The following is a 14,662-nucleotide window of genomic DNA, read 5'->3' as shown; positions in this document are numbered from 1 at the left end:
AAAAACGCTCAACAATTTGATCCAGAGAAAGTCAAACCCCCACCAGGCCAGCAGCCAATTTAACCTCTCAGAGGGGAACAATGAATTCTTTTACCGATCCCAAACTGACATGCAGGTGTTTAACCCCTTAGTGGTGGAAGAATGTAAATAGTCTTTGGAATTCTTCAAGCTCTGGTGTCAGTTTATGGTATAGAAGATCCAGCCGGAGTAGAGAAATCTAAAATGTATTATGGATCTACTGAAAAGAGTAGTTCACATTTAAACGTATCTTAAGTATAATGCAGACTAGGGAAGATTGTAACATACTTACCGTGATCTTCCTTTCCTGTACGAACTCCATGTCAGTACTTACTGGGTTAGCCCCTCCCCCATGCTCCCATCAGAAGGACCCTCCCCAAGTCTTTAAAGACCGGCCACACCCACCTACCGGCGTCTTTGTAACAAGCTTCTAAAATCACTTGAAAAAGGGCGGGCCGTACTGACATGGAGTTCGTACAGGAAAGGAAGATCACGGTAAGTATGTTACAATCTTCCCTATTCCCTTTACGAACTCCATGTCAGTACTTACTGGGACGTAGCAAGCTAGTATTTTCCCAGTGGGAGGGTAATAGGCTCTTAACAAGAATCTGTAGCCATAGATGGCAAGACTTTGAAGAGACCAATCATGCAACTTCTATAAGTGAATGTTAAGATTCCCGGTGAAAGCTCAAGAATAAGTGACAGGGATAAGAATAGTCTTATATCATAGGCTCTATACCCCAGAAAAAGAGACGTTAGCCCAGCGTCAGTGTGAGGAAAAGATGAATTCCATAACAGCTTGACTCTTCCAGAAGAAAAAGAGAGAGAGGGATGAAGACCTCCCTTCACCTGGCAAACTCAACAGTTTAAAATACTTACTCTCCTACTCACCAGAAAGCATCCATCACATGTATGCTTAGTTTCAGTGCAGATTTGTAAAGCACCTGTAAAAAACACTTGGTAGGAGTTAGAATCCCAAACAGACCCCTATGTATGTGTGGCCTGTTTAGAAAATAAACAAAAGTGCCGGGCATAAAATGCACAATGAGGCATACTTGAGGCATGTACTATAATGCCTAACTATCTGATTGGCTAGCAATTAGATCTGCTCTAACTGGAAAGCAAACCCAGAGAACAGGGACATGGGAACCTGAAACTTATCTGGGGTGAGAATTACTTACTCCGTGTATGATCCTTACGATGGAAACACTGGTACCAACCATCCTATATCATGCGAACTTCCTCAATGTTCTGCATTATTAAAATGGCAGGGGTTAGCCCTGCAGCCATATGTCTTTTGTGTCAGTGTGTTCCTCACATTGACTATATTTGAGGTAGCTGAATCCTCTTACATTGAGTACCAGGCTGCCCACCATTGGGCATGCAGAGGATGTGCGTAGGCATCAATTGCTCAAGTACTTAGGACTGGACTGATCATAAGGATGTTTGAGTAACATCAGAAGGCTTCCAATCCACCAGACTAGACCTACTGTGTTAGATGAATGAACCTCCTGTCAGATGACCGAGACTTGCCGGGTCAGATACTAGGTCCAGTAAACTAGACCTAATGGGATAGGTGAACCAGACCTACAAGGAAAGGTGAACCATCCTACCGAGAAAGGTGAACCATCCTACCGAGAAAGGTGAACCATCCTACCGGGAAAGGTGAACCATCCTACCGGGAAAGGTGAACCATCCTACCGGGAAAGGTGAACCATCCTACCGGGAAAGGTGAAACATGCAGACTGTGAACTATGCCCACTGGGTCAGGTGAACTATACACGCTGAACTAGGACAATTTCGGTACCGATGACTTAATTTCCCCAGTTATGCACCAATGAAATAGAAGTAAGAGAAGTGCACACACCTCAAGAAATGCAAGACTGATATAATCTTTAAGACAGTCTTTAAGATGTTCTGTTGTGAGGCAATAAAATGGGTAGAACCTGTAGGTATGTAACCGTGACGATGCAGATTCCATACTGGTGGTTCAGGAGGACACCGATATAAAGAGAGGGAAGAATCAACACTCACTAGATGCTTCCATCATTTGCAGTCTAAATCAGTACCCATATGGTATGCAGAACAGCTAGCCTCAAAACATGGATACTCCATTTTTTTTTTTTATCTAGGAGACTAGACAAACAAATGGACAACTGACTAAGTCTGTCTTCTAGACACAGAGCAGAAACCTGGCTTTTGGGCCACAGAGATGTTCTGTTTTGCTGGTAGTATGACTTAAACCACAACAGCGATGTTCAGCCTGTATCATATTTTATACCACGGCAATCTAACTGCCAGGAGAGCTTATATAGGTAAGATTAATAACAATTAAACTTAGCGATGCAACCCTAGTGACTGAACAAAGGTCATCTCCGAGGGGTGTGATGTGTGTGTTATGACAGTAGGTTTATTAGTAGTATGTGCCAATGCATAATTCTGTGTGGCAGTCACCACCTACGGCCCTTAGGAGGGACTAAGGAGCTATCCAGCTAAGGGCACAATCGGGTCTGGACCTCCAGGTACAGACATGGACGTAACTACTGAAGAAGCAGACCCCGCGGCTGCAGGGAGCCCAGGAGGCATAGGGGCCCCATGAGGCCAAAATAATGCTTTATCTCAACATGCATTAGCCATGCACATATATGCAGATGGCCCATACACATATACATATATGTATACATATATACTGACATATATACACACACACACGCATGATACGCACACATGTAAGACTCTTATGCAGAACACTTACACGCTACAGTTAACCATTGGTTAAGCATTCATTCTGAAGGTATTGGCTTTCTTAGGATAAGCATACTTCTCGGATGATTAGACGACTTAGTCTTATATAAAGCCACCATAAGTGATCCTTTAGAGACCACCAACAGGGTGTAGAGCCATGGTGCTAGCATGTATTAAGCCACATGTATTGTAATGGCAGATTATTACATAGGCCTCTGTTGAGGACCTAGAGATACTGCTTTCTGAGAGTATACTGACCAACCCCAGAGCTCCAGCTATGGATATTGAATAATACTGCCTATTTGACCGGAATAAGGAGCAAACTGCCTTGGCCCTCCAGTAATGCCGACAGTGAATTGCAACACAAAACAGGGAAAAACTTGCAGAGAAGGGCCCTAAACATTGTGTTGTACAATTAATACCTGTAATCCATATAGCAGACAGGCTTAGCCGTTCCTGCTGTGTATATCAGAAACAATATGTAAACTCACCTAGCACAGGGAGAACATCAACCTGATACAATTCCATGTTTAATTGAATTAAATAATACCTTAACATAGAAGAATGCATTGTATTATAAGACATTCAGATGTAAGTGTATTAGATCCTGCAAAGCAAAGATACAATCACAGCAACATGTTATACATAGTTTGAATTAGCTGCTGTTTAGAGCAAGCATACAGTATATCAAAGCCTAGCCGCCAGCCCAGGGATGCATTCATAAGGGCTACTGGTTCCATGAGAGCAATACTGGAGAGCAATACTGATTCCAGAAATAGCAAAAACCTCAGCACATCACCTCACAGAACAAATAGCAGCATTCATTAGGGCTATTGTTGTCAGGTATGCAAATGTACAGGACTCAGTACACTGTAGTTTTGCATAGGATAGTGTTAACCACTAGAACTATTGGAATAAAGTGAGCAATTAGCCAGAACTCAGCATACACTGCTGGTTTCAGGTGAGCAAAAGGTCAGAGCCTTGCACAGTGCAGATCAGCAAAGGATTAGCTCAGTACACTTCAGAACAGAATATGAACATGTTCCTTACCTGTAGCCATACCTCCCAACATTTTGGAAGTAAAAAGAGGGACAAAAAAAAATTTTCCGCACGTAGCGCAGCAAGTTTTTTTTTGACCACACCCCGTTCTGTGGCCAAACCCCCTAATTACCATGTTCGTTTTACAAAATTTGGCAGGTTATGAAAGTTTGAAAATATTTCTCCTTATCTAAACTGTGTTTTTGTGTCTCAAAATTGTTACAAAGTATCTTATTTGCACCTGTTAGCTGTTCTGGCCTCTCTGCTAAAAGCCAATTAAGTGAGAAACTTTGTTTCTTTTTCTGGCTGTTCAGTGCAGAGAAAAGAGGGACTTTCCAGTACAAATGAGGGACTGCGGGTTGAGCTGTCAAAAGAGGGACTGTCCCTCCGAAAAAGGGACAGTTGGGAGGTATGCTGTAGCTCCTAACGCCAGGCTGTAAGTAGGTCTCTAATGCCACATATTGCAGGACACCAGGTTCATTGTTAACAGGCCTCACAAGTTTACTGATAGCAGTACTTACCAGAGGCTGCTGGACAGAGTTTCCAGTCTGCAGAGTTAGAGAGTGGGCGGGGCCATCTCCACTTGCTATAGCTGGCAGTTGCACAGGAATCACCTGATTATACTCAGCTGGTGTCTGCACATACAGAGGAATCCCATAATTGTGTTCAATGGGGGGTTCACTTTACCAGTGGAACCCGCTGATTAAACTCAGGTGCTGTCTGCAGAAGCAGGTAACCAAAAGCAACTGCTGTGGTTACACAGAGGCAAATTGGATAATTGGTATCGCCTAACAGAGCCATGCACCGTTTCTAGCTGAAACCTATAAGGCGGACATTTTTTTTTTTTTTTTTTTTTTTTTTTTTTAAATGACCTCCACCTTAGGAAAGTCTGCTGAGGGAGGCAGCTGGCCATGGAACCTGTCCTTCATTTAAAAGACAAGAAAAACAAAAGAAAAACAGGAGGCAGTAAGGCTCAGGCCCCTAACTAATTTTGCCTAATAATTGGCTGACCCTTTAACTGCCGCCTCCCTCGCCCATCCGTAAAAATAAAGGGTGTGTAGGGGCCACATACACCACTGCCCCTGGACGCCTTTTGGGCAGGTCAGGAGGGCACACCGGATGGGGGGACAAGCACTTGCCGTCGAATGCTCTGACAGCAATACAGAAACGCAACTGAAACACAGGCAGACCAGGAGTAGCAAACATTGCACACCAGTGCCTTACCTGATCCAGAAGCTGAAGCACAGACGACTCCAGGATATGAGGCCGAGTGCTGGGGAACAAAAGGTCCCATGGACCAAAAACCCCTGTCCCTAGGACGCCTTATGGGCAGGCCTATGCTTTCCCAAGGTTAAAAGAAAACCATTTTTGCTTCCGATGAGAGCAAAATGAGAAGGAAAAAAAGACGCCGGTAGGTGGGTGTGGCCGGTCTTTAAAGACTTGGGGAGGGTCCTTCTGATGGGAGCATGGGGGAGGGGCTAACCCAGTAAGTACTGACATGGAGTTCGTAAAGGGAAATTGATATTCTGAGACAACTTGCAATTGGTCTACTTTTTTGGTTGTTTTTGAACTATTTTGCTTTTTTTTCTTAGCAGCTCTACAGTTTGGCATTTCAACAGCTATCTGGTTGCTAGGGTGCAATTTACCCTAGCAATCAGGCCGTGGTTGGAATGAGAAGCTGGAAGATGAATAGGAGTGGCCTGAAAAGAAAGATAAGGAATAAAAAGTAACAATAGGCGAAAGTCGGCTAGATGCCGATTGGGCAGGTTAGAAAATCCCGTCAGATCGCGGCTGCATCTATTTGTTGATGCGGCAACGCAATCCGACCACCCGTTTGGCCTCCATTCTGATCCAATCATTGGGCACTAGGGCTAACGATCGGATCAGCCTGATATCGCCCACTTCAATGTGGGCATATCGGGGAGATCCTTGTGTAAGGCCACCTTAAGGGTCAGGGCACACAGGCAGATTCGGGGAGATAAGTTGCCCTGCGACAAATATCCTATTCATGTGGTGACTAATCTCCCTGAACTGCCGGCTAGAAAAACACCGGCGGAATGGCACTCGGAACAATTCGTTTTCTGAAGTCGCCCGAAGTTGCCTCATAAGGAAACTTCGTACGACATCGGAAAACGGGGCGATCCGAGTGCCATCCTGCTGGCGATTCACATTCTAGCCGGCGGGAAGGCATTTCGGGGATATTAGTCGCCAGAAGAAGAGGATATTTGTCACCACGCAACTAATCTCCCCAAATCTGACCGTGTGCCTCTGCCCTTAAGAGGCAGCTCTAGAGCCCAACGATCCGATCATAATGCATCCAATATGGGCGGACAGATCATGGGACCACATAGACGCCCAGATGCGCCCACGATCTAACGGGATTTTAACCTGCCCGATCGAGATCTGGCCCAATAAGCTGCCGACTAGGTCTGTGTATGGGGCCTTAAGTCTGCCATAGCTTATAGGTCTCAAATAATAACAAGAAAATTAGATGGGATGGCGGTCCTGAAAAGATGAGAGAGATCTGAGGCCCCCTGAATCCCACCCCAACCGCTATTAAACATGAAAGGGTTTCTAAGCTCTGATTTTGGCTTTTCAATGGAAAACTGTAAATGTGTTGCTTATTTTGTGGGGGGGGGGAGGAGAATTGTGCCGGAATCTTTATTTATAGGAAAGATCAATGGCAACCCAACATCTGAGGCTTCCCTGGTTCCTTTTATTCCCAGAAGAAAGAGAAGATGACATTGTTTGCTGAATGATCTAAATGAACGGCCCTGACTCATTTGTTTCCATTGTCATGTCAAATGTCATTACTGGAACGGCGCTCATCCGTGTTCCATAAATCTCACTATTGTGCTTTCCTGGTACAATTCAGTGCACATCTGAGCATATATATATCAGTTAGTTCCCTGCTGAGTCCACTAAACCTCTTGGGTTCCCCAGTAGTTGTAGGATCTGATGCTTTTCTATGCCCCTGCCAGTGGCGTTGCTATGGTTGCTATACACAAGCATATACAGTATAAACTCTTCCAGCAGTGGCATAACTACCAGGGGTCAGTGGGAAGGAAATGCTACTGGGTCCGCCCCATCCAAAGGGCAATCAGAAGTGAATGCAAATTTTGCCACAAGTCCACTACTGTCCTCCACAGCGTCGGACTGGGATATGGGGGGGACCACTGTGGCTGTGAAACCAAAGGTCCTCCTCACAGCCACAGGGTAGAGTCCTTCACGGGTACATTTTTTGAAAGCCATACCTGCAACCTGAACCCACAACCCCAACCCGAAAAAAATGTAAAAACTGGAAGAACCACAAGGCAGGGTGGGAGGGATCAAGCCTGCACCTTTGTTGGGTACCCAACCGGGTTACCCGCAGACTGCCCGCACGGCCACGGCCAAGTCTGGGACTTTTTGCCCACAACATGACCACTTTGCAGGTATTCCGCTGGTACCCATGGGTACCTGACTTGATGCAGGACTCTACCAATGGGCCCCTCTTCCCAACATCTGATCTCCCCCAAACACACGTGTGCACCGTTTGGCATCATGTGATGTCCCGTACCACTGATTTCCTTCTTCCTTCTCCTTAACAGGAGGCACCAATGAGGGGAGTAGGCCTGTGCCGTTTTGGCCCACTGGGTTTTTTCATGGTGTCCCGTCAGCCCAGTCCGACCCTGGTTCTCCAGACCGAGTCAGTGGCTTATTGGCCCATGTATATAGGACACTCCAAACTGCCTGATCAACATCTGGCTGAATAGTAGGCAGATATGGATGGAGCAGGTTGGACTCAACCCTTACTCAATGTGTAGGCTTTGTATTTGGATCCAATGTTGGCCCAGGGCCCTAACAATCAGAAGACCCCAGATAGGCAAGGATGGTGTATGGCTTTACTCCATCGCAAGGATGGTAATGCCCAACAGTAGGGTTCCCAAGTCTTCCCAAGTAATCAGTATATAAAGTGTTGCCATTCTGCCTCTGTTCTGTAGATACGGCTGGATTGAAGACCGTGTAGTGATACCACGAATCAAACCAAATCCCATATGTGCTGCCAATTACACCGGCATCTACACCCTTGGCAATAACGAGTCCCTGCGCTACGACGTCTACTGCTACAATGCCTCAGGTCAGTAACAACAATATGGCAGCTCCAAAATCATAAAGTCAAACTCTGCATGGGGTGGGGAGTTAAACAAAGAATCTACTGGCGCATTATTCAACTCAGCCTGTCGATTGTCTGACACAAAATGCAATCAATGACTATTGTCAGGGGAGAGGCTGGCGGTGAAGAAACTGTTCTGTGGTTTCCTGTGAGTCTTTCATGCTTACTTGGCCTTTAATTGATCCGGAACCAGCTGCCGCTTCTGATTCTTGTTCACAGAATGATGCACCCTGGGAAATCAGCGTTTACCTGGATTATATGCAGTTATTGTTTCACACGCCTCCAATTTGGAGATCCAATAATCTGAATATATTCTTTATTTGCTTCATTATAAAGGGGGCGCTAAATTCTAGATATATGTAGCTGTGTCCCGGGCGGTTCCATGAACAATCACCAAATTAACCCTTACCCGCTCCCTTGTCTTTCTTTTTCCTTTATATAGAGACGGAAGACAAGTCCTGCCAACCTGTTCTCCTCCTCAACGAAACAGATTTTTCTCACAACACCATCGACTCGTATGATCCGACCTTAGGTAAGTGAGCCGGGGTACTTTTCCTATAGGATATTGCTGGGCCCACTAGCAGGAGGGTGAAAGGTTTTGTATTCCCATGAAACTAGATCTTGTGTGGTTAAAGGGATACAATCTTGGAAATCACTTACTAACACTCGCACCCCTCGGAGCACACATATGGGGTTATTATTAAGTCCGAATGTCAAAAATTCGAAAAAAAAAAATCAAGTTTTTTTTTTTTTTACTATAAAATCTGAATTTTTCATTGAAAAAAAAAAACTCGAATTTTTCATGATTTACTACACCCCAAGGCTGAATCTGAAAACACTCCAAGATGTCCGGGTCCTGTACAAGTCAATGGCAAAGTTCCCATTTCAAATTTGAAGATATCATGGTCTGCGCTGAGTTTCGGACAAAAAGGCCAAACATTTGGGGGGTTTGAGAGATTTCATGAAAAATTTGAGATCAATTCACTATTTTGTTTTGCACTTTGCACATTGATTTCCTTTTTTTCGATTCCCACAGGGCTCTGTGCTTCATTATAGAGCACAGAGATTTGCAACTGCCCCTCATTAATACAGTGCTGTTTTCAGGGGACCCAGGCCCCCCTCAACCAATTTTTCAGGCTTCATCCTCTGTACACAATCATGGATAACCCATGCATTGCAGTTCCCAGTGTTGGATTCATCCAAATTACCCCTGTAGGGTCACTTCTAACAGGGCCGCCATTAGAAATCACAGGGCCCCATACAACAACATTTTAAGCCCACCACACCCCAGCCCCCAAGCCCCACCCCAGATCCCACCCACTCCACACCACAGTTAAAATTGGTGGTCAGTGCTCCCCCACAAGTTAAAAAAAAATAATTGGTGACAGGACCCCCTCTAAGTTATAAAAAAACATTGGTTCCAGGGCCCCCATAAAAGTATTTTTTTTTTTTTTTTTAAAAAAAACATTGGTGCCTAGGCCCCCCTTACTAGTTAAAAAAAATTGGGGCCCCAGAGAATATTTTTTTAAATAAACATTGGTGCCAGGGCCCCCCTTACAAGTAAAAAAAAATTGGGGCCCCAGAGAATATTTTTTAAAAAAAACATTGGTGGCAGAGTCCTATAGAGTATAAAAATAATACAGGTGGCCAGGGGATTAAAAAAAAATAAAAAAACACACATTGGTGTTCAGTAGAATTGAACTCATGGCTTCGGGACTTCAACTTCGCCTCCTTTCGTGACTTCGGGTCGGCTTCAGGATTTCAATTGCGGCTCCTTCTTTGGGTCTTTTCGCTGCTTTGGGACTTCATCTCTTAGACTTTTTGGAGGTTCGGGACTTTGGGAGGGCGGCACGGCTTCAGCGCTTTCAAGAGGGGCCTGGCTCTTTCGAAAAGTGTAGCACAGCCGGGCCCCCCTTCAGGCCCAGGCCCAGTACAGTCAGAGCTGGGCCAAGCAGGCCAGGTGCCCTAGGCAACCCATAGGGAAGTGCAAGCAGATTCTTTCGACACAAGAACCAGTATTCGGTTCAGGATTCGGCCAGGATTCGGCCTTTTACAGCAGAATTTGGATTCGGCCGAATCCTTCTGCCCGGCCGAACCGAATCGAAATCCTAATTTGCATATGCAAATTAGGATTCAGATTCGGTTCAGTATTCAGCCAAATCTTTCACGAAGGATTCGGAGATTCAGTCGAATCCAAATTAATGGATTCGGTACATCCCTAGCAATGACTACATCCATTGTAGCACAACCAGCACTTGGCTAGGGTGGAAAGTGACCATTTGTGGAGTCTATGTTGTCTCTGCTCAAAAAAGGAGCTTTCTTACAACGATATCTGCTGGTGACTCTTATGGGGCACATTGCTTATTAAATGTATTTCCAGATACATTGCTGTGTCCCTTTAACTCCACTATCACACACATATATATATATCTTTGTTCTAGATACTCAAATCCAGAATTCTGACAAAAGTGGATACCAGGGAGACTCTGTAACTGATCCTGCACCTGCCATGATCACACCAGATCCTGGGCAGGATCGGGGTGATATTCAAGGAACCCCTGACCCAGATGGTGACCACTATTCTACAAAGGAAGATGGTTCTGATTCCACAGAACAGTCAAATGAGCGCGGACATTCAGGATACCAAGAAACCCCAGACCATCACTATCCCAAAGAAGGAAAAGATCATGGACGACATGAATTAGATACAGAATTTACAACCACAGAAAGTTCTCTTGATGGTGATGAATTTGAGCATGATAGGCATCCAGGACCTCATGGAGAACATCATGTTACAGGAAGAGATTACACCAGACCAGATGATAAAAGCATTAGAGAGACAGAAGAGGTCCCATCTGACACTGGTCGTTCTCCTGAAGAACATGATGGCCACCTCATTGACCATGGTATGTTGGCTTCTGAAGATTCTATAATAGTAGCTCTTTGGTAAGATGATTCTCTGCACACATGTCAGAATTCTTCATCTGTCATCGTCACAAATTAAAATAGCCTCTTAAATATCCTTAAATATGGCTTGGCTGTGCGGTAGCTGTTCAGCAAGAGGAATAAAGTCTTAACAACTTGTACATATTATGGTTAATTGATAGATTCTGAATTCTGCCACTAGGTGGAGCATGCATGGAAAATTAGAGACATAGCAAATGTTCTGGTAATATCCTTGGATGATGGCATTGTTGCAAAGACTCCAGACATTAATGAAATTGTCCCTCTTGATATTATTATCACTCCTTTCTATAGAAACGACAATACTTTGGCTGCTGTGCTTACAGACTGCCAGGCTACTGCTTAGGCAAGCTATACACCACTTAATTGTTCCATATAATTCATACCTAGCAGCCTGAATTCCCTCCTGCCAAGCCAGGAATCCATATTTCAGCATTGTTTGGGCTCACACGCATGCTGAACGTATGAAAGAACGTTTTCAGGGCTCTCTCTATAAATTAAGTCAATACAGTTAAGAAAATATACAGTGTAATATTCTTTGCAAGCAAATCTCAGAAGGTCGCATAATACAGTCTCTCAGGTCATAACAGCAAAAACATCTGCTTAAAGGAATGAATGTCTTACCAGGGAAACCGATTGAGAACAGAGGAAGCAGGTAAAGCCCTCCTACAATACTCACAGGGGTTTCTTTAACATTATAAGCCAGAATTTCCCAGATGGTGATTCAGGATATATTGGGTGGGGGGATGGCAATGTAAGAGGATCTGTAAAATCTTGTAATAATATCTGATTATATTATGACACTGACCTCTTACCTTGTAATGCAAATCAATACAGCATTGTATCCTTCTCACTGCCATATGGGTGAGATGCTTGGCATGCCTTTTCATTCTTCTTGTAATGTTTTTTGCATTTTTATGGTAGTCGTATGTTTCAGAGGCTAAGAAACCCTGATATGAATCTAGAATAGTCCAGCACAGATTGTGTTTGACTCTATATGAGTGATGGGCAACCTTCAAAGAGCCATACAAATCATTAGTCATTACAGGTAGTGTGGGAGATAAAAGGCAAAGTAGGGCAAGAAGGTGACAGTAAGCCTAGATGGAGGTAAGATAGGGTAAAATGGTGATGGTAGGAGATGATGAAGACAGTAAGCAAGAAGTAGGGTAAGTTGGTGACAGTAAGTCTAGATGGAGACAACAGTATAAGATAGTGATGGTAGGAAGAGATGAAGAAAATAAGAAGAAGATTGTAGCATAAGATGGTGACAGTAAGTATAGATGGAGACAATAGGGTAAGTTGGTGATGGTAGTAGAAGATGAAGACAGTAAGCAAGAAGAAGACAGTAGGGTAACATGGTGACAATAAGTATAGATGGAGTAAGTATAGATGGAGACAATAGGGTAAGATGGTGATGGTAGGAGAAGATCTGGAAAAAGAACAAGATGGAAACAGTACAGCAACATGGTAACAGCAGCAGAAGATGGTGAGAGTAGGACAAGATGGCGAGAGTAGGGCAAGATGGTGATGGTAGGAGAATATCTGGAAAAAGAACAAGATGGAAACAGTACAGCAACATGGTTTATAGCAGCAGAAGATGGCGAGAGTAGGACAAGATGGCGAGAGTAGGGCAAGATGGTGAGAGTAGGACAAGATGACTAGAGTAGGGCAAGATTGTGATAGTAGGAGAAGATCTGGAAAAAGAACAAGATGGAAACAGTACAGCAACATGGTAATAGCAGCAGAAGATGGTGAGAGTAGGGCAAGATGGTGATATTAGGAGAAGATTGTGCCGGTAACCCAAGAAGACAGTATGGCAAGATGGTGGCAGTATGGCAAGATAGTATGCCTTTATGTTTAAAATTGATGTGTGCTTGTTTTTTTATAGATGGAGAAGATGACAAGAAGGGAAGAATGTTGAACACAGATCCGTCATCTGAGAATGCTGAGCTCAACAATGAACCCAAACAGAAAAGAGGGGCTAGAGTTCCTGGTGGGTGTTTGGATACTCTATGTTCATAGTATACAAAAAAAAAATCCAGAGAGACTGCCAATCAGGGTAATGATTTAATGAAGAAGGGTCCGTCTCTGGCAATACTGGCAAAAAAGTTTAGGAACCCCAACCTGAGAAAATACTATGTCTGATAGTTTATGAAATGTAACTACAAGCTGGAAGCATGTACACGATTATAGTTCAATGTAGACATTGAGACATTAAGGTTTAAAACTAAGACTGAAATGTTCAAGATCTAATCTTGACCCCCCTCCAAGTGCCCTTATCACTAAGCCCTCCATTATCCACCATCATGGGGTATATTCTTTACCACCATTCACTGGATGACAGTGAATCACCCAGTTGTGCCTGTGTAGCCTATCATTATGAGTTTGGATAGAAATTAGGCTCGATATCACAAGTGTTCGGCAACCCCTTGGCCATGAAGGTCCACGTTATTCTAAATCCCTTCTGGATATCAGGGCAAAAGAGTAAAGTCAAGCCAAAGATTGAGGCTGTTCATCATTTACATCAGTCCTTTCCATAGAGGAGCAGCATATACATATTACACTTTCTCCTTCCGTGTGTCTTCAGTGATATATTGTGGTTAGAAGCTATATACAGTAGTCAGGTCCTCCACCCCATTTAAAAAAACCATCAAGATTTAGATCTGTGAAGAAGGCAGAGTCAATACTGAGCATGCAGTGGCCTAAGGGTGAGGCTGGGCTCATTATATATTGCTCATTATTTCACATTGAGCAAACTGGTGATTTCAGGGAGAGGCAGGGTGTAGCCGGGGAACTCTGGATTATCTAATTTAGCTAACAAAGAGGGTGTGATGGTTAAAAAGTTTGGGATAGTTAGAGGCTGGAACCCACCAGTATACAAACAAAAACACTCACATAAAAGGGCAGATTTCTACAGGTACGGGACCTGTTATCCAGAATGCTTGGGACATGGGGTTTTCTGTCATTTGGATCTCTGTGCCTTGAGCAACCAATCACATTTCAGAACCCGCTGAAGTTAATGCCTGTCTACTGGTGAGCATATGGCGTGCACGGATTGGTCTCTTGTAACTGATAAATGGATGGATTTTGCCCTGTACATTTTCAACAGAGTCTTCCATATCTTGTTTTCCCTCTTTCTAGACTGGTTAATTGTGGTGGTGGCTCTCGTGGCTCTGGGGCTGATATTGTCTGTCTGTCTTGCAATCAATTCCCGCAGACTGTAAGTACCAAAACTCCTAACACTAAAGACAGTCCTTCGAATGTGTATTGAAAATGCTAAAGCAGCTGGCGAAGGTTTCTGGGAGTTATACAGGGAACTCTGAGTATCACTTGTGTATTATAAGGGATAATGTACCCCCTACTGTAAATGATAAGGATATTAGAAGTCACTGAGGGGTTGTTCTGTAACCATATAAAGGCACAAGGCTGCAGGCTGAGTTATACAGGGAACTCTGAGTATCACTCATGTATTATAAGGGATAATGTACCCCCTACTGTAAATGATAAGGATATTAGAAGTCACTGAGGGGTTGTTCTGTGACCATATAAAGGCACAAGGCTGCAGGCTGAGTTATACAGGGAACTGTGAGTATCACTCATGTATTATAAGGGATAATGTACCCCCTACTGTAAATGATAAGGATATTAGAAGTCACTGAGGGGTTGTTCTGTGACCATATAAAGACACAAGGCTGCAGGCTGAGTTATACAGGGAACTGTGAGTATCACTCATGTATTATA

General features: G+C 43.9%; 1 protein-coding gene across 2 annotated transcripts in view; it reads left to right on the top strand.

Moving 5' to 3' along the window:
- cd44.L (CD44 molecule (Indian blood group) L homeolog) overlaps positions 1–14,662 on the top strand; it is a 33,110-nt gene that overhangs the window by 13,245 nt on the left and 5,203 nt on the right. The window contains exons 3-7 of one of the 2 annotated variants that reach the window (XM_018256676.2): positions 7,785–7,921; positions 8,400–8,489; positions 10,399–10,863; positions 12,810–12,914; positions 14,063–14,141. In XM_018256676.2, coding sequence (XP_018112165.1) covers positions 7,785–7,921; positions 8,400–8,489; positions 10,399–10,863; positions 12,810–12,914; positions 14,063–14,141 — 876 coding nt within the window. The remainder of the gene's footprint in view (positions 1–7,784; positions 7,922–8,399; positions 8,490–10,398; positions 10,864–12,809; positions 12,915–14,062; positions 14,142–14,662) is intronic. The other variant, XM_018256677.2, reaches the window with a different exon arrangement.

The sequence above is a fragment of the Xenopus laevis genome, chromosome 4L (assembly GCF_017654675.1).
Source record: "Xenopus laevis strain J_2021 chromosome 4L, Xenopus_laevis_v10.1, whole genome shotgun sequence".
Taxonomy (NCBI): domain Eukaryota; kingdom Metazoa; phylum Chordata; class Amphibia; order Anura; family Pipidae; genus Xenopus; species Xenopus laevis.
The sequence above is the reverse complement of the archived record's forward strand: the minus strand, read 5'-3'. Positions and strand labels throughout refer to the sequence as shown.